Here is a 27,651-nt window from a genome sequence, read left to right on the forward strand (position 1 = left end):
AAAGTAGTGCCCAAAGCAGTGCCTGCCAGGTCCCTGTCTCAGTTTGAGGCCAGTAGTCCAAGACCAACCTAGACAACATAGCAAGATCCTGTCTCTACCAAAAAAAAAAAAAAAAAAATGGCTGGTCCTGGTAGCATATGCCTGTAGTCCTAGCTACCCTGGAGGCCGAGGTGGGAGGATTGCTTGAGTCTAGGAGTTCTAGGTTATAGTGAGCTATTAATATAATCTGGCCACTGCACTCCAACCTGGGTGGAAGAGCAAGACCCTGTCTCAAAAACAAGACAAAACAAAAAAACCTTAAGCCTCATATCAATAGTAAAAAGCAGAAAGAGATTATGTTTTAAATGGCCGAAAAGATTTTGATAATACTTGAAATTCATTTTTTTAAGATGAAAAAGTTTAATATATATCCACTGAAGAAAAACTCTTAAGCACCCTTCAGATAGCAGTCTTCAAACCAGGCATGGTGGTATACTCCCAGCCGCTTGGGAGGTTGAGGCAGGAGGATCACTTGAGCCCAGGAATTAGGGGCTGTAGTGTGCGATGATGGGGCCTGTGAATGGCCACTGCACTCCAGCCTGAGCAACACAGGGAGACCTCACCTCCAAAAAAAAAAAAAAAAATCAGTCTTCAGGCTGTGCCACCATGTCTCCAAAAATAATTTTGAGAAACTGCGTACACATTTGCACTTTACATTAACTTCTATAATGTTTCATCATAGATGTAAATAATTCCAAAGGATGTAATATCCAGCATACTTTAATATTTAATATTGGTCAGCCTTTTAATTGCACATAATGGAATCTTAAATATGATAATGATTAAATACCCACTATCATCTATTCAAGAAAAATACACATAAAAGTCTAGAACATTCATATTATTCCTTTCCACTTCCCTCACAGAAGTCTATTTTTAGGCTTGAAGTCTTATTGATCACCATATCACACTTATATGCCACAAACTAAAAGAATTTTCTTAGTTTCCTGTAGCTATTACACAAGGCTCTAAGGCTGCACTGCCCAATACTGTCACCACTAGCCACACGTGGCTATTAAGCACTTGAAATGAGATGAGTAACTAAGAAACTACAATTTTAATTATACTTCAGTTTTAAAATTTAAATGTAAATGATTTTAAAATTTTGTCCATTGAGATCTTACCTATTTGCTAAGTTTCTAAGTGTTTGTTGTTGCTTGATGCTGTTGAAAATTATCTTTATAAAGACATAGTTTCTGTTTGTTGTTGGAGATATTTACACACACAAACACTTGTCCTTTGCCTGGTAATATATTGCTGCTAAGGTCACACATTTTACTGTACTTGAAGATTGGTTCAGCTGATTGTGCTGTCATCTAGAATTATGGCTGCTCATAAACTACACTTTTTAAGTAAGCTGCCTGGAGACATATGGTTTATATACTGCTCTTCTTCTTTTCTCCAAGATCCATCTGAGATTTGCACAGGAAAACAGCGCTCGCTTTTGGAAGGTCGCACTGATTTGATCGCAGCTCTGCTCACTGTTGCGCTTCAAGCGTTGGCTCCGCCGCCTGGGGAACCCAACTCGGCGGACGCCGCCGTCTCCTCGGCCACCAGGTCCCCGCGCGCCGCCTCGTGGCGGGCTTAGCGCGGGCCTGGGGACTCGCCAAGGGTCAGCCCGCTACCTATGGACCGTCTCAGCTCTGCGTGCTTCGTTGTTCCTTTGCAGCCGCGCGTCCCTGACTCTGCCTGGCACAGTGACTACCCTTCCTTCACAAGAGCAAGACCTGGTCTGGACAGGGTCCCACCCTATCCCTGCACCCCGCGCCCTGCCAGGACAGACACCCCACCTCAGCGCCGCATGCCCCACCTGGCCCTGAGTGTCCCTGCTTCAAACCAGTCCCTGCCCGCACCTCCCGCAGGCGCCAGGCGCTGCTGCCTCTCACCCGCCGAAGCACCTGCTTCAACATCTGCTTTTTTTTCTTTTTTTTTTAAATCATGAATTAATATAGATAATTGTCTAAAAGAAAGATACCTCAAACAAAAAAGTAATACACTGTGCTTAACAATAAAACATGAGCAGCATTACCATGAAAAATAATAAATTAGAAATAAGCAAGGAGGCCCACTCTCACAAAATTTTAGCCTTTTTCTGTAAGTTCTAACTAAAGTATAAGTAAGAGGCTATTAAAAGGACTATAAATTTTTTCTTTATATGATATATGGTACTTTCTTTTAGATTATCATTTTTAGGGTAGAAGAAAATCAACTAGAAAAACTATTATAACTAGTTATGAATTTCAAAAAGGAGGTGAATTACTAAAGAGATAGTTTTTCTAAAATAAATAGACTTTCTAACAGCATTAATAAGTTAAAATATAATGGAAAAACGTCCAAATTTAACGTAACATCAACAACAACAAATGTTCCTAGAATAAACTTGAGAAATGCACAGGGCCAATTGTCAAAAGAAGTACAAAAATTTGGTGAAATAGAAAAATTAAGATGTGAATAGAGAAGCATATTATTTTTACTAATGGTAAATTTCTCTAACATATCAACTATTTCTTAATTTTTATAATAAGTTGTGTATAATTTCATGCCAAATTGGGAACTTCATGAACCCATTCTGAAGTTGGTTTGGAAAATTAAAAGGTAAGAAAAGACAAGAAATCTTTGAAGAATATTGTGTGGGATACATTCTTTCAGCTGTCTAAATGCATCATGAAACTACAATTAATTTTGACAAAACAATGTGGACACTTAGTACGAGGATAAACAAAAATGCCTGGATGTAAAAACGGAAAGCATAAGACATCTGTATCTGTGTATGTGTGTGTGCTGCATGTGCATATATATTTATGTATTACTCAAGTGTATTATGGGTGGCGTTTCAAAAGAATTCTGAGTAGTTTTAGAAACAGTACTATGACATATTAATGTAGGAGAACACTGTCACTATGGCTATCCAATATCTTTTAAATACCCTTTTAACAGTTTGGTAGTTTCCCACATTTTAAGTCCTGCCTTCGAAAGGGAATCCATAAATCTGCATGATTTAGGCACGATGCCCTCTTCCATCCACCCATTCATGACGTCTGATGTGGACGGGAGCCATGTGAGAGGACATGTTCAGGGAGACCGGTCTTCTGGCAAGTGTGCTATCAAAAGCTTTTGCCCCTTTGGAGCAGCCATGTGAGAGTTGCAGGCATCCCACTGAGTCAGTTTAACAAATTTATTTATTATCATTTTTATTTATTTATTTATTTTGCTCGAACCATTCTATGATGTGGTCAGGTATTTTTTCTGAATGCCTTATTCCTGGTTGCATAGTCTACAAGCCTAGTTCACTGACCCTCCCAGAGATCTGTGAGTTACTGAATCTCGTTTAATAAATCCCTTTTGCTTAAGCTAGTTAGAATAGATTCTGTTATTTGCATTTAAGAGCATGCGAGAAGAGCATTCATAAGGAGAAGATGTATTTAAGAACATTCATGATGCTTACAATTTACTATTTGGGAGAAAAGACATTTCAATTTCTGCCTCAAAACATTCACAAAATTAGAATACGTCTGGATTAGTGAGTAAAATGTTAAAAAGAAAAATGAAAAACATACATACACTGAAACACCAGAAACAAAACCCCCAAACCTTAAAAGAACTAGCCAAACTAATTACATTAACTAACTATTAGCCCACCACTTGCTACGGGTAGATCAAAAATGTATTTATGAATAAACTAGCAGGCAATGAGGAATGAAAAGCCAGTTAAGCAATTTCACAACGTTGTGAGATAAAATGAAACCGAATGCTTAGAAGAATTTACAACTATTATTAGCTCTCCAATCAGGGATTTCTCTCTGAGCACTTAATGAGCATAGTCTGTGATGAGATTGTTGGACAATGGCCCAAGAATAAGTTGCATAGACCTGTTTTTGATGATGACCTTCAGATAAATCAGATGTTATCACACCAAAAGCATCCAAGTGCTATTCACCCAAAATGATTCCAGCAAGAAAGGTATAGGCACGAATATATAATCTGCCCATTTTCTATACCTCTTAGATCAGCCAAACTAGATGAATTGCATATTCTTCCAGTAATCCTTCCCTGATATTTCTTTCAGGTGGTCTTTTAATAAGTAATTAGGGGAGTTGAGCCCAAGTTTATAATCCTTTGTTGTGGAATAAAGATATATATATAGAGAGAGAGAGAGAAAGAGAGAGAGAGATTCATATATATATATAAAATCAGATGTGAGACAGGACCTCTCAGAGGCCAAAGGACATGTAGGCTACTTCCATAATTTTAAATTTCCTGTAAATATATTAAAAGTGAAGAAGTGGCAAAATCAGAGTTATTAAAACTGTGGTATAATTTGTATATATTTAGGAAAGTAAAGCCATGAATACACACATGAAGCAATAACTGCAATAACTGTGGGTGATAACATCTAAACTGGATTTAAAGACTTTCTTAAATGTGAAGCTCAGACTCTTCTGGCCCCCTGGCACTGGTCTGGTGAAGGTTAAGGAATCAGACTGTTCAGCTTCTACGCAGCAGAAAACCACCTGTGGAAGCCAATACAAACATTGCTTCACTCTATTTCAAATGTTGTTTTACTTCACTTTCAATGAGTGCCTAAAACCTCAGACACAGTCTTTATGTTAATAACCAAGTCTTGACTAGACTTCCTACTTGGCCAAGATAAAAATATTGATATATGCCTAATTTTGAACAATGCTCTTCCTGGTTTTAGCAAGCAAATGTATAAGAAGGTCACTTCTTGTGTGGACTTTGATTTTTACAACCCACTTTAAAGGAGGTGGATGTCTATAAAATAATAACTTAAGGTTCAGAATTGTCTGTGTCTACCCTTGCCTTTCTTCCTGGCAATGATTAGCTAACAGGGCCAGTGTCTGTTCTGGTCATGTCTAACTCAAGAAAATGAAATTACATCATCTGGGTATAAAGCAATGCTTGTCCTTTGTTAGTTCTTCTTTAGTGTTTTCTGTTCTCTTCCACCCCTACGTCCACAGGACAAAGGGGGAGGGGAGAAAACAGAGGCAGAGAAGGACTGCTCCTCACCACAGCTCAGCATCCACCTCCATCCTTCATTTCACGTGCACAAACACACACACCTGCAGGTCTTATAACACTGTGCACACCCAACTGTTGCTTCCTAGTTTTGATTCTTCCTTGTAGTCTCATAGAGAAAGAAACTACCTTTCCTCTGAGTTCACTTACAGTGCTCCCACTTGCCTCTCTTGTGACCCTTACTGCACAACCTTGGAATATACCTAAAAGATAAACTAAAATTGTGATGTAATGCCAAAAGTGCATTTAAGGAAGGTGGAACATGTTACAGGAAGTCTCAAGGTTTCCATGAGTGGCTTGTTGCTAGCACAGTAGACGGCCCTGTCTCATAGCCAAGTAAGTTGATTTGTTTGAAGATACAAGGTTTAGAGGTGAGTTGGGGATTTTACCTAGTAGAAATAAAGCAATTCAGCTCTCTAAGTGAAATCTGTGAGCAAAGAGGTGAGGAGGAGAGATGAGAGGGGAAGGAAGAGAAGTAGAGTTTGCAGCAGTGAATGGAACACCCCATTCACAGCATCCTACCCATGGAGGGGTGTTTCAAAGGACTTTTAGGAAAAGGGATGACTAATGTTCAATTTTAAATTGTTCTATTGACAACATGCAATTCCCCTTTCTCTTTGTAAACCTTTAGTTATGTCTACACAAAGGCTTTTTGCAAGTAAAATTGTTTTTTTGTTTGTTTTTGGTTTTTATGGAAATCAAATCAAGTTTCCCATCATGCCATGGACAGGGCTGGTGCACTGGGGCTGATTCAGTGAAATGAGAACCTCTGAGCCAAAGTGACCTTAATAACATGACTCCCCTTGGGATTTCTACCAAAGTGGGGGAAGGCATTGGACTTTATGGAGGTTATAGAATGGAGGATTTGGCCAATCTTATCTGGGTCTAAAAGGGTTCTTCTTGAGCCAAGATGAGATATGAGTTACACATACTTATGTGTGGTCTTGCCTTCTCTTCCCTATGAGACCTAAGTGGAAAGGGACTTCCGCTTTTGCAGAACCACTCTAGGCAGCTTCTCTCATAGGTCCAAGATGCTCATGAGAGTGTGTGCATCTTGAGGAAGAAGATCTCAGAGATTGTGCTTTTAGGGGTTGGAGGAGGGAAGAGGGCACTGGAAAAAGGGCTGGAAGAACAAATTCATCTGCTCTCACTGTGAGCAAGAGCTCTCGCAAGAGGTAGCCATTTGTTTTCTCTGACCATGACATTCCAGAATATATATATATATATATTGACTTATTTATTTAACAGCTTTATGAGATGTAATTTCCATGTCATAAAATTTACCCATTTAAAGTATACGATTCAATGGTGTTCAGTAGATTTACAAAGCTGGGCAAGCAGCTCCACAGTTTAATTTTAGAACATTTTTGTCACCCCCAAAAGAAATCCCATGTGCATTAGCAGTCACTCCCCATTCCCTCTCCCCCACCTGACCTAGGCAACCACTAATACACTTTTTGTCTCTATTGGTTTGTCTATTTTGAATATTTCATGTCAACAGAATCGTACAGTATGTGATCTTTTGTGTCCAGCTTTTTTCATTTAGCTTAATGTTTCCAAGGTTCATTCATGTTGTAGTATATAAATTAGTAATTCATTTCTTTTATGGTTGGATAATGTTCCACTGTATGGATATATCACATTTTATTTATCCTTCTGTCAGTTGATGGTCATTTAGTTTGTTTCCACTTTTTGGCTATTACAAATAATGCTGCTATATTTTTGTGTGGATGTATGTTTTCATTTCTTTTGGGTAGATTTCTAGAAGTGGAATTGCTGGGTCAGTTGGTATAAAATATAATTTTTTTTTAATAAATGACTACCTTTTTATTCCTCCCACTTTTTAAAGTAATAGCTTTTACATTCCTCCCTGGGATCGGAGCATCTCTGTTCTCACTTGGCAAATGGCCCAAAGAAGAGCCACCAAAAGGAGTGGTGAAGGGGACAGGCCTGCCCTGGGACTGGGGTAGGAAACAGATTAAAAGAGAGTGAATCCTTTTTTCCCTCTCCAGGGCAGCTGGGGCATCTGCTGTCCGGTCATGATCATTCTGCATGCAGCCTCCTGCTGAGGTGCCAGTGATTGGAAGCAAACCTCCCCTGGGCTCCCTGCCACAGAGATAACTCGTTCCAGCCTCTTATTTACACCTCCATCTGTCAACCCAATGGCAGCCCCAGCATACCTAGGAGTCAGCTGTGCCACAGAGGACAGGCATGGTCTGGTGCAGGCCAGCTCACACCTTGCATGGTGTGTGGAGGGGTGCTAATGAGGTCAGCTTGTCTGCTCGCCTGGTTGGACCTTCCTGCTGCTCAATCTGCTTCTGACTCTGCAAGAGTGGGTGCAAACCCTCATGTCTTTTATTCATTGCTCCTCCTTCATTCTCCTTTATACTTTCCACAGATAATATTGCCATTTCCTCCATTCTTCTCCAACCTGCTTCTATCTCTCTCTATTGCTTTCTGTGTATAAGTTTTACTCTCCTTTGTTTCATGTAAAAGGGGAGAAAGTATTTACTTATTTACAGCTCTCCACTAATCTTTAAGGGGGAGAAGCTCTTCTTGGGTGTGGGTATGCAACTTTTGAAATGGACTCAGGGTCCAGCTCAAGTTTCTGCATAATAAATAGATAAATATTTTGAGGGTGGGAGTGGGATGGGAGGATTCCAAATGAAGGACACAAGAGATAATGAGGTTGGAGCAAAACTTTTAGAATGACTTCTCTTCAGTGATCAAGAGGGAGAGGGGGATTTGGAGAACTTGGAGAGGAGAAAGGAATAATGACAATGACACCAGCAGTGCTTGTCTTTTGCCAGGCTTTATGCTTAGTCCTTTAATTCATTATTCAACCCAATCCTCCAACAACATTGTCAGGTAAGGTTTATTATTATCCTTTTGCCACAGAGGAAACTGAGGCTCAAAAAGTTTAGAGAATTGGCCCAAAGTAATACAGACAGACAGCTCTGAGCTGGAATTTGAAACAAGTTCCATCTGACTTCAAAGTCCAAATTCTTAATGACTTAATTATATTGACTTGCCAAGAAAATATGTAGTTGGACCTTCAGAAGGGCAGAGAGTTGACTTTATAGGTAACTGGATTAACTGTCCCAGGCTTAGTGGCTCTACTCGTCATTTTGTGGGAGAGAAGGTGGCACTAAGGGGGCCACTAGGCAGTGGACTGGCCCACCCTCTGCATGTGCTGCTAGCGCTCACTCTCCCCAGTCGGGGCCATTTATCAGCCTTCCAGCAGTGTTCTTCTGGATCTGGTCAGACTGGCATCCTTCATTCCTAAAGGGTGCCGAGGTGGGATGAAGCAAACCCAAAGAATAGGAAAAAAAGAGGCAAGGGGTTAGAACCACCTGTTTCTTTCATACATGCCAGCATTGTGGAGACCTCTAGGTAAGAGTCACTAAATCATCCACACCAACAGCTCTTCCTAAAAGAAAACATCTTATGTTCTAATCCAAGTTTATTATATCATTGCTTAAAATCATTTCCTTTTTTTCTAGGACAACCATATATCTCAAAAATGTGCAATTTTGGAAGAAAAGACTCTTCTTTGCTGTACAGATGAAGAGTTCAAGGCCCCAGGTGGTTTTAGAGTCATAGACTTGTGTTTCAGTCCCTGCCCTGCTGCTTACTAACGTAACAGTAGGACCTGAGGCAAGATAACAGATCATCTCCCTCCTCTCCAAAATAATGCCTACCCTACTGATATAGTGGGGATTAAATGACATATTCTATGTGAAGTGCCCAGAAAAGTCCCTGTAAGGAATAGGTGCTCAACAAATGGTGATGCCCTCCCATGGGCAATGCCATGTAGCTATTAAGGGCAGAGCTAGGGCCAGAACCTTGTTTTCTGAATCTCAGACTTGTGTGTGTATGTGTGCACACATGTCACAGGAGCAGTGTAATGTCCACTCCTGTGAAGTAACATGGTTTATAACTCTTTACAATTATCTAGGGCTTTATAATAAGTTTTCAAAGCACTCATGTAGATGATATCATTAGATCAATGCAACAATGCAGTCAAGTTAGGCAGGAGTGGTATTACTGGGCCCACTTTACACATTAGAGAAGGAGGATGGCAGAAGTGACTTCATCCAGTTTTAGGGCCAGTCAAGAGCAGAACTGGACCCACCACCCAGACGCCATGTGCCTCCTCATCTGGGACCTGTCCCACTAGTGGACAAGGCCTTCTCATCTAAGAGCCAACAAGCTTTGCCAAAGAGATAAGGAACAGTGAAAGACCTGTTATGCTGGGGTCATAAATGACATAAGTAATGAGCAACCTGATTAGATAGTGAGGGAAAAACAGGACTTTGAGATGATTGAGCAAAAGGCAAAGAGAGAGCACTAACAATGCAATAAACAACGCAGTGTTTACGCAGGGAACGTGGGGACATGGGGGATTGGTGGCCACTTTGGGCCACAGCGTAACTCTTTCCTGTCAGATAAATACTGGTCACTCAATAATCGTGAAATTCTTTCTTATTCACTCTGCTTCTGCGGCGTTCTGACTACACGTGCGCATTTCCTCAGACAAGGAAATCCTCAAGTTCTGCATCACATTTCAAGTTTCAATTTTACTTTCTAATCTCAAGGGGGTATTGCTGAGCCACAGAGTTTGGATAGTCTTAAATTTACTTACCCAGGATAATCGAATATACACAGGCACTCCAGTCTTCCTCGAATATACAGAGTTCAGATTTCTTATCAATGAGGAGTGTCTGAAAAATTACCATGAGGAAGTGGAAGGGAATTCCTGGCTCTTCTCATGTCTGCTGCACCCAAATGGCTGTTGCCCTTGACCTTCATTCTGGTGCTTTAAAACTATATGTATATCCTCAGATTCTGAGCTTCTTAACAACCTACCGCATCTCTCCCACAAACTGACATTTAATGCTCTAACTCTGTGAACTTACAAAAAAACCATTAGATTGTACACTTTAAATAGGTGAATTGTATCATAGCATATAATTTCTATTTCAATAAAGTCATAAAAAATTGAAATCAGGGTCTCAAAAAGTATTTGCACACCCATTTTCAGAGTAGCATTATTTACGATAGCCAAAAGGTGGAAGAAACCCAAGTGTCCATCAACAGATGAATGGATAAACAAAATGTGGTATCTCCATTGTATAGAGATGCAATGGAATATTATTCAGCCTTAAAAATGTAGGAAATTTTGATACATGCTACAACATGGATGAACCTTGAGGATATTATGCCATATGAAATAAGCCACTCACAAAAAAGCAACTATATGATTCACCTACATAAGGTACCTAGAATAGTCAAACTCGTGGAGATAGAAAGTAGAATGGTGATTGCCAGGAGGTGGAGGGGAGAAGGAATAGGGAGTTGTTATTTAATGGATATAGCGTTTCAGTTTTACAAGATGAAAAAAGTTCAGGAGAATGGTTGCACAGCAAAGTGAATATACTTAACACTACTAAACCAGACACTTAAAAATGGTTAAGATGGTAAATTGTATATTATGTGTCTTTTACCACAATTTTTTAAAAAGTGGGGAGGCTGTGGTTCTTGTGTATAATTGCGAGGGACTGAAGACTAGATTCCTGTGAAATTCCAAATAAACAATGATATAAGAGCTTTCAGAACCTAGTATAGTTTTAGAAGAGAGTAATGTTCATATTCTTATTAATTATTTCGAAGTTCCCAGGGATGAGAATTATAAGTCATTTACTCCAGAGTTTTCTGAGATTGACACTAATGTATACTCATATTGATACTCATATATTTATTGATCCATTTATTCAACAAAAAGTGATTGGGTGCCTCCTGTGTTCTAGGCATGGTGCTGCATGCCAGGGTGACAGTGGTGAGACGTCACTGCCCTCATAGGTCTTACAGCATGACGGGTTGAATCAAATGGTATTGAAGCATGACTTGGCCATGTGAAAATCCAAATATTTAGACTTTTCTTGGGACTTTTCTTTCATTTTACTTCATGGGGTCTTCCATGAATACTGAAGTAACAAACCACCTCAGCAACAATCTCTTGGTACTTTTATATACATTCTCTTTGATTTGATTTGATTTGATTCCTCAACCCTCTCGTCATCCCTTAGATTGTAAGTTTCTTGGGAATAGGCCAGTCTTACTTATTTTGTATCCTCTACAAAAAGTCTTCTCTACAAAAAGTCTCCATAGCTAACAAAATCCCTTACACACTTAAACTGAAAAGAAAATTTATGAACTATGCAGAGATAACAGAGGTATATCTCTAGACCAGAATAATGACTGCTGATTTCAGGGTCCTGAAACCATCCCAATCACCAAAGCAGATTGCAATACAATAAAGAACTATCTGCACCACAGTTTGGAAAAGATATTTTAAAATGCCAACCATGGTTCTTCCAGTTGCATTGTGTAGATGTGGCCTCTTTTTATAAAAGTTCTTTCTCTATAGTGTTACTAATTCTATAGTGAGTGTAACTCCATGATATGCGAGATTTACTTGCATGTACAAGTTTGCAAGTGGACTTGGACCTCATGCTGTGCATTAATACATTTAACTCATGACTTGTCAACTGACTTATGTAGATATTACAGTCAAACCAGAAGTATCTAGAATGGGGTATGGAGTGGGGCTAGGCAGTTGTTGGAAGTATTGACAGTAATGATCATGAATGGTGTCATCATGTCACCTATTAAAAGAGTCTGCAATCAGAGGCCCCTAAACCAAAATTATATTAATACATTAGGATCTAGCTATTTAATGAAAACCTACTCTGTGCTAGGCCCCTTGTCATATATTATTTCATTCAAGCTTCATGATCAGTTTTGGCTGGAGTTACTACTAGTCCATTTTACAGATGGGGAAACTGTGGACCAAAGAGGTTGGGGGATTCCCGAATGTTCCACAGCCTCCAAGTCCCAAGCTCTTTGCAATTTTGAACACTTTAATGAGTTAGGAGATTTTAAAAAAGCAAAGCAAAACAAAACAAAATAATAAGAACAAAAACCCTGTGAGCAGTCTGTGTTGGTCAGGAGTTACTATTTCTCTAACCTCCAGTAAGTCCTTAGCTTTGCTTTCTGAACTTTGAATTTCAATTGCACATCAAGCTCTGAAGATGAGCAAGTGCTGATGCCACAGGAACAGCAGCAGGTGGCAACACTCAGGGGTGGGAGTGCTCATACTCCTCTGACATGATGTGCCTGGCCAGGCTGTTGTTCACGTGCAACAATGCCCAGAAAGACTGGGGACACTAGGTCTGCCGACACAAGTCATTCTTTCCTGACTGATGAAAGTTTAATGTCCAAGGTTATAAACTGCTGAGAGGGGAACAGGAAAGAGCTAATCTGTGCAGTCTCTGGTCACCAAAATGTAAGTAGGTCTGCTTTGGACCACTGACTTGGAACAAGAGAGACTGTCCATGTACCTGTCCTGTGACTCTGGACAAGTTACTTGCCCTCTCTGAACCAGAGCTTCCTATGCATCAAATGGGGGTAATAAACCTTTCCTCAGAGAGGTGCCGAGATTGGAGATGATGTATGAAAAGAACCAGTTACATTATAGAACCTTGAAAAAAGATAGCTATTATTGTTGTTATTGTCATGGTTATAACAAGAATAATTAGTATTAATACTAGTAGCATCTCTCAGCAGGTGGAATGTTTTAGTTATTTCAAAGGAACATGTTCCTGAAAACTTAACGCTTTTCTGTAATCATACTCATTCCATCATTTCCCCCTTTTATTTGCCTCATTCTTTATCTGCCTTGGAAGCACATAACATTTTTATTTACGTTTTCTTGAATTAGATTTTGGTTTAATACTCAAAGGAAAAACATGTAAAATGAACCCTCACCCAAACAGTGGCATATTGGAGGATGCTGATGGCTTAGATCAATCACTTTGAGTTTAATTCTAGTTTTTACCAATTTTGAACACAAAAATATAAAAATTGAAAGAGATTGAGAATTAAAAAAAACAGTGTTTCTGGCATTAAATATAATTAAGGAGCCCAGTTTTGTTTTGGGACACTGGGCAGGATGGTAGAGACAATGATTTTTTTAACAGAATGTTTTGAATTTTGTTTTTTATCAAGATAAAATCTACACATAGGAAATTCAAGGATTCAGAGTCTATTTCTTTCAACAAAAGAGCATTTAAATTTGACCATAAGTTATAGAATAAATTGTTGGAACTGGTTACTAATGAATCATTGAAGATAAATAATGAAAATATAGCATTTCTTGCCTAACTTGGAAATAATGATTCTTGAATACCTATTGCTTACAGGCACTTTACAAACTCATTTCATGCTCCTATGAAGTTGAGAGCCTACTTTACAAAAGAAAAAATTAAGGCTTGTAGAATTAAAAAAATAAAGTTAACCAAGGTCATATGTTTAGTTAATGCTAGAGCTAAGCTAATATTCTTCCCAGCATTCCTTAATGAACCCAAGAGTGCAGTCATTCACTAGCTGCCTGATCTTGGAGAATTTCCTAATCCGCAATTTCCTCATCTATAAAATGGAGGGTCTGGATTAGGAACTACATGGTCTAAAGACAGTCCTTGCAGCTTTAACATTCTATGAGCATAAGGAGTGGGTGAGCATGATTATAAGGAGTGGCTATTTATGAGCCAATCAGGGTTATTGCATAAACACCTCCCTAGTAGGTCAAAGTAGGAAGGGAAGGGCGAAAGGTAAAAAAAAAAAAACAACTTTTGATGAGAAGTCTATAAAAACTCTGTGTTCCATCCTATTGGGCAGCTGCTGCCTCACTCACAGCTTCTGATATCCAAGAGAACTCTTCTCTCCCAAACTGTAAGTAAAAAAACTTCCCTTGTAATCCTGGACTGCACCAGTAAATAAGGGGTTAATGATAGCACTAAGCCTGTAGAGGGGAAGGTTTATCTGCCTTTGTTTTCAGGAAAAACTTGATAGTGGCTGGATCTGCTGAAATGATTATTTCTCTCTCTCTGAGCACAAATGCCCATTCATACCTTTCCTAGCTTTTTGTGTCATGGCAAAACGCTCAAGATTGATTGCCGGTTACATGTGTTACCTATGTGAGGCACTTCTGAGTCTTTGGTCTAGGAAAAACAGCTTGAACACTCCTATTTGGTCAGGTTCTAATCAATTTTTGAGATTCCTGGTCATTTTGACTCTCTCTTTTCATAACAACTACTTATTTCAGTGATTTATTTACATATCTTATTGCCTTATGTCATTTTCTACATTCTCTTCCCACACCTACTGATACTAGCACTGAAGTCTCTTTGTCACAGAACTGAGCCCTTGGAGTGTGTTGCCCTTTGCTTCACCCACTGCTCACATGAGGAAATGGAACAGGGCTGGGAACTTCACAGGGCACAGTCTTCATTTGGTTACGAATTTTCAAACCCTCCTCTTGCTTGACACTTTCTAGAACATTTCCTACTAGCACCAGATACTGTGAAGACCCTATAGCTTAAGATATTAGGGATCAAATGGTGTTGTATTTTGGTATGTTTGCTTTACTATCTGAAAAATAGACATGTTGTGAGGCTATGTTGCCTTTTTTATAAAATTCTATTTAAATAGCTACCTTGGGCTCTATTAGCCAATTTGAATGCATGCAGCAGGGGCTTGAGCTCTGCTGGTATAGTAGTCATCATTTTAGCCGAGGCACATCTGGGAAACACCCAGTCCCAGGTTGGAGTTGGAGGTGCTGGGACAGGGAGTGGGGTACAGTTGCAGAAAACCTAAGAGTTCCTTTGGCTTAAGTGCCATTTTAAAGGAAAGAATGCTACTCGAGTCTCTTTCTAGGCTGTTCCACATGTATTCAAAGGCACTGGGGATCAGGCTGCCCTAGGGCTGCCCTTGATCGTCTCCCTGTGCTTGTCACTGGGGCATTAGGGTGAGTAATGAAGCTGTGCACATCTTCAAGCATCATATATAAAAGACTGCTTATAGTGCCTGGCAATCATAGGCTTTCAATGAAAAAATCCCTCTTGTTTACCTTAAAAATCCACTCACCTTGTACATAGAGAAGCAAATAGACTCTCTGCTGCTTTATATTAATATTTCTTCAGGAGTTAAATATCCATATTTTGCAAATAATCATCTTTTCACAGAACCTCTTTAAGGAAAGCAGAAAGAACCACGGCTTAGGGTTCTATCTGCTAATTTGCTGAAGGATTAGGAATAGGATTCCAAGTCATAAGCCAGTAGGATGTGACTTGTGCTCCTCAAACTTCACACCTTAGAAGGTGCATCAGATGCGGTCTCCTTGGGCCTCAGTTTCCTCATCTCTAAAGTGACAGGGTTGATACAAATATCTCTGAGGTCACTTGTATCTCTGATTTTCTGTATCTTCTACCATTAATACTCACAATCTTCCCCCAGATTTGTATACATATTTCCTGTTAAATATAACGTAATAAATTACACACACACACACACACACACACCTGTTCATTAAGAAATCAACCATTACAAAGAATGTATAAAGTGAAATGTGGGGGTCTCTCCACCCTATCCCATTCTCCGCAGGTAACCTCAGGGTGGTTACTCTTTGTTTATATACACACAAACAGTATGTGTGTATACCTTTTTTTTTGTTTAAAAAATAAGATGATAGTATACATTGCATACTTCTCTGAAACTTGCTTTTTTTCAGTTAACAAAGTTGGCTTGAGACCTCAGTGAGCAGAGGCTTAGGGGTATAGGAATCATTACCCATCCCAGGTTGTCCTGTCTCCCAGTGGTGAACATTGGCCTGTGACACTGTTTTATGATTAACAGAGAGGCCACATTTGTGCTGATGTAGTACAGACCTTTAATCTCTCTGTAGAAGTTTAACTTCTTGTAAACAGTAAACTGACCTTTTCTCTGTTATTCTGGTTGAGTCAGCACACCCGGATTGAAGAAAATAGCTTATAAACAGGTAGTAAAGAGAAACAGGGAGGTTCCTTAGGTGATTTTTTTTTAATGAAAAAAAGAGAGAAATAGTAATACCTTGCATTTTCATAATAAAGCATCTTTATGTTTATTGTAAAACTCAACAAATATATTTTGAGCAACTACAATGAGCAGGGTGCTCACAGGTTGCTTTTGAGTCACTTGGCAATAAGACAAACAGAGCAGTTATTATCACTATTTTATTCATGGTAAACTAAGATCAGTGAAGTTGCCTGACTTGCTCAAGGTTCCAGCTAGGGGGGGCAAAGCTGGTTCTTGATCCCAGGTCTACCTTATCTACTAGCAGGAAACCTCTGTGTGAATGTGTCAGATGTTTATGAATTGGTAACGTCAGTGGTGCAACGACCAGCAGCCTACGGCACTCTGGGGTGTCATCAAGGACATTAGGAGTCATCCAAAGGCTAATTCTTTTTACAAAGCTTAACTCTTTCCCTTGTAGAAAGGAGTACTGCCCCTTATCCCAACTTTGTACTTTATTAGCTATTTGTCCTTGGACAAATAACTGAAACTCTCTTATTTTCCATCCTAATGTATTAAATGTGGGGGGGAAGGAAGCCCAACCACCTTCTGGGATTATTATGAAGAAAAACTTATACAGTGCACGCAAAGCAATTAGCAGAGTGCTTGACAATAAACAATAGCATTATTGGGCTGTTATTGCTTTATTAAGAAAACATCTTTATTTTTTGGTAATTGTGAACAACTTTGTGCAAATACCTCAGCTGAAGGTAAAATTTGCACCTTGGTCTGCAGGTCACCATTCCCAGGTTGGCTTTTGTCCACGTGAAGATCTGGAGCCCAGGTTAAAAGCTAAAAATTCCTGACTCCAATATTAGAAGCTAATATGTAAACAACAAACACCATCTGCTGGTGGTGGGAATGTGACGGGGCTTTGGAAGACCATCTTCTCTAGAAATTATTGTCCACTAGCTTGTCATAGCACCCAACAGACAGCATTGCAGGTCCATTTTGATGGGTTAAGACAAGAACCTCTGTTGAAGTGGTGAGTGGTAACAATGAGGTTATCAGTTACACCTTCTCATGAGTTAGTTCAGTAGCCATTGACTCTTTATATCAAGGGACAGGAGACTGAGAGCCTGCCCAGAAGGAATACAGAAAATGTGGAGAAATTGATTTGTCTTGAGGACAAATCATGACTGGGTAGGGAGCTCTGCCTTATCCTAGCTGGGACCTTGGGCAAGTCAAATAACTTCCCTAAGTCTTAGCTTGCTATTAATCAATAAAGATAATACCTGCTCTGATTACTTTATTGCTGAGTGTATCAAATGAGAACTGAGGTCCCTGGGCTTCCAGGAAGTAGTATGTAGGCATAGGGCACCCACCCTGCATTGAGTTATTGCAAGAAGAGAAGACAGAGGAAGGAAGAGACCACAGGATTGGATATGAAGCTACTCAGATAATCCTCACTATTGTTTTTTTTCTTTGACAGCCCAACCTATGCAAAATTCACCCAAAGCCCTATGGGCTTGCATTGTCAAGACTAACCCAAAATAGCAGCTGAACAGGGGCAATGATCCCCTTCAGAGGACCACTGCTGAGGAAGCTGCTTGGGTAGGGGGTCTTTGAGCCAGAGACTCTCCTTGCTAAAGCAGTGAAGCTGGAGCAGGGATCAACATACGATTTTAGCATGCTCAGAGGCCATGAGAACCCCCAGCCCAGAGGCATTTAGGAAAAATTCTCCCTGGTCTGCCCCAAGTGGTTTCATAGACGGTTGAATATAAGAAAAAGGAATCTTGCAGCACACCCTCTATGGCCCAAAGCCAAAGAGAGGGTAACTTCAAGGCTGAGTATAGATGTCTCCTCTCAAACTTATTGCCTGGAGAAGAATGTGCTAGGACTACAGCTAACAGAGCAAAGTAGAAGATAACCACAGAGGCCAAGAGTCTCACTGTCCTGGCATCACGCCACCCAGGGCACCCGCATGGCACCAGGAATACACAGAATAGAGAAATAGTCTATTACTGCGGTTCCTCTGTGTGTCAGCTTTTAGTGGTCGCTAACTAGCTGGTTCAATCTCACAATCAATGATCCCAAAGGTCTGGAATTCCATTTAGGATCACCGTGAAGAACTTCATCCATATGGCTAATTGCAACTATTTAGATGAGGGGGAACAAAACAGATCTCATTTATTTATCCAGCTGTCGAAATAGGCCAGAGGTATCAGAGGGGTCTGCATGGCTTGTCTGTGCTCCCGACTGTCTTGGTCATGAATCCATCTGAGCCAGCTCCAGTTCTGTGTGTGACTCTCCTGCACTCTTTTCCAGACCTGTCACCATGGCCCACCAATACCCAGCCCTCAGCTCAGGGCAGAAGAAGGAGCTCTCAGAAATCGCCCAGCGCATTGTTGCCAATGGAAAGGGGATCCTGGCTGCAGATGAATCTGTCGGTGAGTTTAAGAGTGAGCCACGTGATACAACAGCGTACTCTTGTTTCTACCCTTAGCAAACACAACTGGATAATCTTACTCTCCTTCCTCTCAGGGGAAGTAAAGATTTATGTACACTGGAGCAAGAGCAGAAGAAGTAAGCGTAGACTGTTGGAGTTCCCTAGCTTTAGCAGGCAGATTCCTGAAAACCAAGGAAAGAGGCTCAAGCTTTTCATTTTAAGGCCTCTTGCCAGGGGTCTTTGAAACCAGCCTGTAGCAAGGCCAGGATGAGGTCAGGTGCACAGCTATCTGCCACTAATGAGAAGCCAGTTTAATGTCATCTGAGTCCGGAAGGGCAGGGAGGTATCTGCATCTAGAATGAGGCAGGGCTTACAGCTAAGAGAATCTCAGTCTGGCACAAGGGAGAGCTGTGGTAGAGTGGCACAGACTATCATAAAACCACAGAAGCCAGAGAAGTCAAGAGCCTGCTGTAGCCCTCCTTCCACTGTGTGCACATGCAGTGAGGTTGAGGACTGGAGCAGGGGAGGGATAGAGAGACCTGAGGGCCTTGCATATCCATGGGTCCCAATGGTGGCTTCCACGCTGACCCCTACATGCCCAGCTCGTACACCTCCTAACCGGCATCCTGGCAACAACCAAGGTCTTCCCCTGGGAGGCAAAAAACGAGGCAGGAGCTTTGAAGATCCTTCCACCCTGGCGAGGGTCACACAGGTGCCCCGGCTTGCCCTTCATGCTGCCCTTGGCCTGCCCACCTTAGGCACCATGGGAAACCGTCTGCAGAGGATCAAGGTGGAAAACACCGAGGAAAACCGCCGGCAGTTCCGAGAAATCCTCTTCTCCGTGGACAATTCCATCAACCAGAGCATCGGGGGAGTGATCCTCTTCCATGAGACCCTCTACCAGAAGGACAGCCAGGGAAAGCTATTCAGAAACATCCTCAAGGAGAAGGGGATCGTGGTGGGAATCAAGGTGAATACTTCCATTCACGCCTCACCTCTGGCTGGTGTCCTGGGCAAACTCCCAGCACAATGGCCAGGGCAAGGCTGACTCACCAAACATTCTCATCATTTCATTTCTCCTCTCACTCTTTTCCGTCATCATCTTCCCACTGAGAGCCAGATCTTCTTCTAGACGTTTTTCTCCAGTGCACTCTTTTTCCAACCAAGTTTTCTACCAGGGACCTTGACATCTCAATTTTCTCATTTCTTCAAAGAGAATAATAGTGCATAGCTCATAAAGGTCTTAAAAGAATGAAATGAGTTTTTAAAACATGTCCTATCACATAACAATTATTCATTTAATGGTAGCTATTACAATTAAAGCACTTACTATTCTGTATTCTAACTTGGTCTTCCAGTAGCACATGAACTTCCCAAGAGTAAAAATTAGTATTTGTAGAGTGCTTACAATTCCAAGCACTCATTTAATCCTCTTCACAATCTCTGGAGGTAGACTCAATTATTACCCTTATTTTACAGATGAAAAAACTGAATGTAACCTGCCCACATGGCAAGGCAAAGTTAGAGCCAGTTCAGACTATCTAAGTCTCGGGCTCGTGACATTAGCTTCCATGTTGAGTCAAGGCTGCATCCTTACTTTCTTTACCTCTGTACAAACACAGTGCCTGGTATGTGCAGATGCTCAGTAAATGTCAGGCTAGACACTCTCACATTGCTTCTTCCAGGGACCTTCCCTTCTGCTATGGACTGAATTGTGTTCCCACAATGACTAGTACACTTTCTAATTCAACTCCTTGGTTTGTAAAAGATGTCAACTATTAGTTAGCACCAGGAATTCTGCTTGTGTTTTACTGACATCTGACACCTGTTAGATTACTTGTTAATATCTATATCCACAGTTGGACCAAGGAGGTGCTCCCCTTGCAGGAACAAACAAAGAAACCACTATTCAAGGTAAGGATATTGCCTGCTGATATGAATCATGCCAACGTGCGCTAGAAATGAAGGCAAGTAAAGTAAGAAGCAAAGGAAAATAAAATATCAATATAACGCTGGTCTTAGAGCCATGCAGACCTTGTTTTCAATCACAGCTCCTCCACTTAATAACCTGTGTGACCTTGGGACAGTCACTTAAATGTTCTGAGCCTCAGTTCTCCTATCTTTAAAGTGGGATAACTATTGTGGGGGTTAAATTAGACAATGTACATAAAGTGCTTACCACAGTACCTTGCACAGAGAAAGTACTCTGTACCTGGAACTATTATTTTTAGAAAAAAATCTAGAAATAGTAGAGAGGAAAGGCACCAAGCTCTGGGATCAGACACACTTGGGTTTGAATCCTGTTTCTATCACATGCTACTTAGATAATTTTGCAAGGTATTTCACTGCCCAAGAGAACAAGTATTAACTGGGTTAGCTAAGCAGAATTTGAATCTCAGGCCTATCATTCTTTAGCTGTTCAAACTTGGCAAAGTCACTTAACCAGTCAGGGCCTCAGTTTCCACATCTGTAAAATGAGCATAATATTAACTATTGGTTCCTTCTATTCTACTTATGAAGTATCCAGTATGCACATCAAAACTATATTTATTTATGTTAGGTCTTTTGATCCAGTACTGTGATTAATGTTTATATTCTTGAAGGTTTCAGTTCTCAACTCTGTGGACCCAAAGCTAAGCCAAGGGAGAATTCCTCCACTTTGTCAGAGGCCCCATGGACCAGGTACAGGGGTGCAAAGAAGCCTTTCTCTCTCTTGTGACTTGCAGGGCTTGATGGCCTCTCAGAGCGCTGTGCTCAGTACAAGAAAGATGGCGCTGACTTTGGGAAGTGGCGTGCTGTGCTGAGGATTGCCGACCAGTGTCCATCCAGCCTCGCCATCCAGGAAAATGCCAATGCTCTGGCCCGCTACGCCAGCATCTGTCAGCAGGTGCTCTGCCTCCCCCTTGGGCTGGAAAACAGTAGGCTGGAACTTTCTTTGGAGTCTCTCTTTTCAATTTTACAATAACTGCACATGAGCCTTCCTCTTCCCTCACTAGTATATTCTAGTGTCATTTTTCACTACTTTTGCTATAGCCCAGTATGGTAGAGAAAGATTTGGTCCCATGAGCCTATAGGAGTCCAACAATGAATTCAACTATAAGCTATGAATTCAAAGGCTAATGTCATCAACTGATGCCCGCTGCTGAAGCTCTATAAGCTGTCTCAAAAATGGTCAGGGTCATGAGGACAGGCCACTTACTTGTCCATACTCCATAACATCCAAGATATGACCCTCTTGGATCCGTAGTTGGAGGGTGATAGCTCTGACCAAGTTCCAATCCAAATAATTTCTCCCAGGATGGTGACCTGAGCTAAAGTTTCCAACACATATCAAAGTGACTCTGGGTCCAAGTTAAGTCTGATTTGCTTCTGTAGGCCCCATGTTGGGGTTACTGGAGTTGCGGGCACCTGGAGATTCCTAATTAGAACCATAAATATTGCTTGAATTCCTTCATTAACCCACACTAGAGGTTTCTTTCTTAGTGATTTAAGCATGACTGCCCTAAAAGGGTGGCAGCTAGGTATTGAAGCCACTAGAATAGTCTGTAGTATTAATAAAAAATACAGAAATTAAGGATTTGTATTTATTTTTTACCCCATTCTGAAAAGCTTTTCTAAAACCTCACTGTTCTTTTTTGGTTAAGCCACAAATACTCACTAGATACCCCATCAATTTCTTTTCACTGTTTTTAAGTCACCTACATAATATTTCTCCATAAGGGCTTCACTTTGTACCAATGCAACTATTGAAGCTCCTCCTAAGGAAAGGATCACAGTGAGCACAGCTTCACTTTTTCTCCCCACTTTTCCTTTTAGAATGGGCTAGTACCTATTGTTGAGCCAGAGGTAATTCCTGATGGAGACCATGACCTGGAACAGTGCCAGTATGTTACTGAGAAGGTAAGTCTTAAATATAAAGGTCCCCATTCTACTTGAAAAATCTTATTTTTAAGTAGCAGCTGTTACTTAACATATAACAGCTGTACATTTGCAATAGTCCTTAGGTTAGAATCATTACATTGCATTGAGAAGGAAAGGAAGTGCTTATCAATCCTTCACTTTTTTGGTACGTCGAATGCTCCTTATGGAAGAAGCACAAGATTTCCAATACCAATACTTGGGTTGGGGAATCCACTTTTCTCCACTTGTGGGATCTTGAGCAAATGATATTATCTCTCTTGGACCTCAATTCTGTGTACACTAAGAAATTTAAAAATAAGATATGAGGCTCATATAAGAAAATGTAATTAGAAAGTATTCACATTTGACTTTCTAAATTAGACACAGTTTATCTAAAAGAGGGTGGTTCTCATACATGGAGAGAAAGAGTCATAATGTCACCTGACCTTAGTTTCTCCACTTGCAAAATTATGTGGGCTGAATGAGATCTAAAACCACTTCTGTCTCTAAAATGTATGGTTTTTTTTGGGGGGGGGTTGTTTGTTTTTGGTTTTTTGTTTTGTTTTGTTTGAGACATGGTCTTACTCTGTTGCCTGGGCTAGAGTGCAGTGGCATTATCAAAGCTCACAGCAACCTCAAACTCCTGGGCTCAAGCGATCCACCTGCCTCAGCCTCCTGAGTACCTGGGACTACAGGTGTGCACCACCATTCATGGCTAATTTTTTAAATTCTTTTTTGTAGAGACAGGATCTTGCTATGTTGCTCAGGCTGGTCTCAAACTCCTGAGCTCAAGTGGTCTTCTCACCTCAGCTTCCCAAAGTACTAGGATTACAGGCATGAATCACTGCACCTGGCCTCTAAAATGTATACTTTTATGACCACTCAGCTTCCATGGGGATGGAGAGTGGAGGCCAGTTTAGATGTCCCCCACTGGCAAAATCAAGGCAGTCTCAAGAGGGGGTGACATTGACCAAGGGAGTAATGGGAAGAAAGGAACGAAGGGCCTCCAGGAAGCAGAGCCATGTCAATAGTTTGTGCGATGGAGCAGCTGTAATAGATTAGGAGTTGCGGGGATAGGCCAACGTGATTGTGCTCAGGGGCTATTGTTGATGAGGTCAAGAGGCTGGTTTGGAAACTTTGGCCAAAATGGGAATTCTTTCATCCTGCATCCCTGTAGTGTAGACGTGCTAAGGTCAAGTGTCTCTCAGACTAGCTTTGCATTTCACCTGTTTGGACTTCTTTCCTTCAGGTCCTGGCTGCTGTCTACAAGGCCCTGAATGACCATCATGTTTACCTGGAGGGCACCTTGCTAAAGCCCAACATGGTGACTGCTGGACATGCCTGCACCAAGAAGTATACTCCAGAACAAGTGGCTATGGCCACTGTCACCGCTCTCCACCGTACTGTTCCTGCAGCTGTTCCTGGTAGGGCCTTCTTCCTTCCCTGACTCATCCTTTGAAGGAGCGCCACAAGCATTTGTGTTTGCCCAGAAGTCTGCTCCTATTCGTGAAACAGACCTCTGCTATCTCACAGGCAGCCAGTATTTCCCCTCCCACTCCAAGATGTCGAGCATCCTGAGTCTGTCCAAATGCACACAGTCCATGTATTTCCTCAACATTGCACTGCCCTCTTTATTTATTTAAAACCTTTCTCTCTTTAGCTCAACTAGCCTCAGCAAAGGTAAACTGATTTCTCTGACTCAATCCCACGCAAATCAAGCAGAGAAAAGATTGAGGCATTATGTTTCCTTTTGGCTCACTGCTTGCTTTCTCAAGCGGGGCACGTAAGCTGGGACTAATAGAGTGGAACGGCTTCTCTCCTACCAGGCATCTGCTTTTTATCTGGCGGCATGAGTGAAGAGGATGCTACTCTCAACCTCAATGCTATCAACCTTTGCCCTCTACCAAAGCCCTGGAAACTAAGTTTCTCTTACGGACGGGCCCTGCAGGCCAGCGCTCTGGCAGCCTGGGGTGGCAAGGCTGCAAACAAGAAGGCCACCCAGGAGGCTTTTATGAAGCGGGCCGTGGTAAGACGCTGCTACCTCTTATTTACTTGATCAAGTCCATACTTGGGGCTTGACCTTTTCACAGGAAGAAGCCTGAAGATACTTTCACATGAAAGTATCTATAGATGGTGTCTGCTGGGTATTTTTAAACATGGCATTGGGGCTCAGTAAGAGGATTGGGGTGAGAGAGAGTTTTGCATTATCCACACTGGTAGCATAGTTGATGACAGTAGGTTGAAGGACAATTTCAACAGAGACACTGCAGAGGGAAGAAGATAAGAGGGCCAAGGACTGAACCTAGGACACCTTTCATTTGGGGAAGATGAAGAAGAAAAGCCACAATTAGATGATAGGATGAACCAAGGGTTCTGGGAACAAAGAGTAAAGAGTTTCAAGGGGTCAATAAGAACATGCTACAGAGAGATTCAAAACAGAGGCTGAGAAAAGGCACTAAGATTGGCATTTAGGGGCATATCAGTGACCGTCAACAAACTAGTTTCAATAGAAAGAAAAGAAGAAAGGTGCTCATTCAAGAAGTGTGTCAGGAAAAGACCCAGAAAGGTTGCCAGGAGAAATAACAAACAACAAATGTTTTATTCAACTAGTAACCATTACTTTTTTAACACCCTCTATGAGCCAAGGGCTGGGGTGAACAAATCAAACATAGCCATGGCCCTCGGGGAACTTGGAGTTTAGACAAATAGGAAAGAGCTTGGCATGTTTACATGTAAAGCAAAAGAAGCCAGAGGAGAGAGTAAAGACCTGGAGAGTGGAGATAATTGAGGGGAGAAGGACTTAGAAGAAACGGGACTGCATGAGACTAAATATTAAATAAAAGTGGCATAGTTGATCTTAGAGACAAAAAGGAGGGAATAGACAGAAAGGAAAAAAAGAGAAGGGGGTTGGAATCAGCTCTGTAGAGGTGAAGGGATGTAGCAGTTGATGACTGATTACAGTGAGGGCTGAGAATGATAAAGAAAGAAATTTCAATCCCAACAGTGGGAAAGGTTAGAATAGCTATTGAAGGAATTTGCTAGGAAATTGACCAGATATTGCGGCCAGACATTATAGCCAAGCATCAAGTAAGGTACAACTGAAATAAGAGTGAATTTGTGGTACGTTAGCTTCATTCCTGAATTTTCCTAACAGCTTTCTCTCTAAACCATGAAGAAGATTCAGAGAAACCTGAATGGGGAACAGCAGGGCAGATGAGTAAAAGTTTAACAGAGAGATAGAAGAGTGACAAATTTTAGTGCTAGCGTCATTTAGCCTGCTGACCATAGAGGGGGCTGGTCAAGGAATTGAGTGTAGTCAGAAATGTGTTGATGAAGTCCTAAAGGAAGCTAAAAAATCATCTCAGGGGCATAAGAGAGGTGTGAGGTTTTAGAGTTAGTGCTTTACCTTGGTGTGTGGCTGATGGGGTAGGGAGAGGTAGCTCACATGCTGGAGGGATTATGAAAGTACAGGTCAGACAGGAAGCTGAGTTTATCATCCAGGATGCCACTTATCAAGCTCAAGTGTGTTTATGTTTTTATTGATACATAATTGTATGCATTTTCATACATGATATTTTCATACATACAATGGGTAATGATCAATCAGGGTAATTCGGATATTCATCACCTCAAACACTTACCTTTTCTTCGTGTTGGGAGCGTTCTAAATCTTTGCTTTTAGCTATTTTGAAACATATAATAAATTGTTAACTATAGTCACCCTACTGTGCTATGGAACACTAGAGCTTATTCCTTTTGTCTAACTGTATTTTTGTTCCCATTAACCAACCTCTTTTTATCCCCCCACCCCTTGAAGGGCTTGTTAAAATGCAGATTGCTGGGCCCCACCCTCCCACCAAGATTCTAGTTCAGGAGGTCTGGGGTGAGGCCAGAGAATTTCCATTTCTAGCAAGCTCCTAAGTGATCCCGGTCGTCCATGAAATATACTTTGAGAACCACTAATGTAAGATGTAGAAATAAGTCCTGGAGAGAATGGACAATAGCAACAGAAACTGGAAGAAGTGGTAGCGCTGAGAGGCATTTGAGTATTGCTATGGTTTCATAAGCAATAGTTAGGTTTCATATTTCTGAATTTACCTTTAATTGGAATTTACATGGGGACTCAAATGATACGGTGATAACTACATAAAATTTACATATTCTTGTGGACAAACAAAGGTAGAAAACGGAAATATTTTTAAAATAAACACTTTTGTTTTTGCCATAGTGTACTATACTAGTGATAAGTTTCTCAACTTTAATTTCTAGTACTGTTGTTGGTACATTATTTCAGTACATTATTGGTACTGAAAAGAGATTTTTCCCAGTAACTGATACAAACTGATATAAACTTCAGGTTTGCCAAGGAAATGCTCAGAAAACTAGTATAAAAAAAAGGGAGATTAACAAGGGGATGGTGTCTGTCGGCAACAATATTTAGCAACATCACTGTAAGGAGAACAAAATCCCAATGAAGGTGTGGCTGGTTTCCCATGCAAAGTAGGCAGGGTTACAGTGGGGCTGCATTTACTCTAACTCTGTCTCCTGTCTCACACTTGTCTTCTAGGCTAACCACCAGGCAGCCACAGGACAGTACGTTCACACGGGCTCTTCTGGGGCCGCATCCACCCAGTCGCTCTTCACCGCCTGCTATACCTACTAGGACCTGACGCCCGCCAGCCTGGCTCCAGTGCTTCTAGGTTCCAGTAGGAGGGCTGAAAGGGAACGACCTTTTGACCAACACTGGAAATGAGAAAAAAATTACATGGGAACTGCTAGAAACACAAAACATGTTAATCTTAAACATATGGGGAGAAAAAAACTAAATCAAATGCAACACCTCAAAAGCTGGGTGTAGAGAAGTAGAGAAGTGCATCTTACGAAACAATCTTAGCAGTGGTAGGTTGGGAAGGAGAAATCTGCAACCTTAAGAAGAAATAAAATGTTCTATAAACCTTCCACTGGTATTGGGTTTCACTTTTCTGCTCTTGTTGAAGGACTCAGTATATTTCATTACCTTTGACTCTCCTACACATGACTGGTGTTAATGGTCAGGAGCCTCAACTTTGGCTACTCACTGGAATCAAATAGCAAAATTTTAAAAATTGAGGGAATTGTGGGAAGTCAGCCTGGAATGGTGAAGCCAAATGGGATGGCATGGGGGAGGGGTAGAGAGTTTTTTGGAAAGTCTTGCTTAGAAGTAATGAGAAAAAGGAAAATATGGATAACTTTTAAGCAAGGAATAACATGATGAAAGCATTGCTGAAAATTACTTTTTAGATGTAGAGGATTAGAAGGGAACTGGGAGCAAGCTAAGTGTCTCCAATACCAATCAA

The 27,651-nt window shown here is 41.0% G+C and overlaps 1 protein-coding gene across 1 annotated transcript; it reads left to right on the plus strand.

Annotated features, from left to right (window-relative positions):
- The first annotated feature begins 13,747 nt into the window (after positions 1 to 13,747).
- On the plus strand, positions 13,748 to 27,274 carry ALDOB (aldolase, fructose-bisphosphate B). Its single transcript, XM_045562310.1, has 9 exons — positions 13,748 to 13,869; positions 18,295 to 18,416; positions 19,174 to 19,385; positions 20,275 to 20,329; positions 21,142 to 21,302; positions 22,232 to 22,315; positions 23,565 to 23,739; positions 24,142 to 24,341; positions 26,883 to 27,274. The coding sequence occupies exons 2-9, from the start codon at positions 18,305 to 18,307 to the stop codon at positions 26,976 to 26,978; spliced, it is 1,095 nt and encodes a 364-aa protein (XP_045418266.1). The 5' UTR covers positions 13,748 to 13,869; positions 18,295 to 18,304; the 3' UTR covers positions 26,979 to 27,274.
- The last annotated feature ends 377 nt before the right edge of the window (positions 27,275 to 27,651 follow it).

Source organism: Lemur catta, chromosome 10, assembly GCF_020740605.2.
Source record: "Lemur catta isolate mLemCat1 chromosome 10, mLemCat1.pri, whole genome shotgun sequence".
Taxonomy (NCBI): Eukaryota; Metazoa; Chordata; class Mammalia; order Primates; family Lemuridae; genus Lemur; species Lemur catta.

Excerpts from the sequence above, each read along its gene's own strand:
- ALDOB (XM_045562310.1), top strand. The coding sequence starts at position 18,305 with ATGGCCCACCAATACCCAGCCCTCAGCTCAGGGCAGAAGAAGGAGCTC. Across the intron at positions 22,316-23,564 it reads GCCAGTATGTTACTGAGAAG|GTCCTGGCTGCTGTCTACAA; the intron begins GTAAGTCTTAAA and ends TCTTTCCTTCAG. Across the intron at positions 24,342-26,882 it reads CTTTTATGAAGCGGGCCGTG|GCTAACCACCAGGCAGCCAC; the intron begins GTAAGACGCTGC and ends CTTGTCTTCTAG.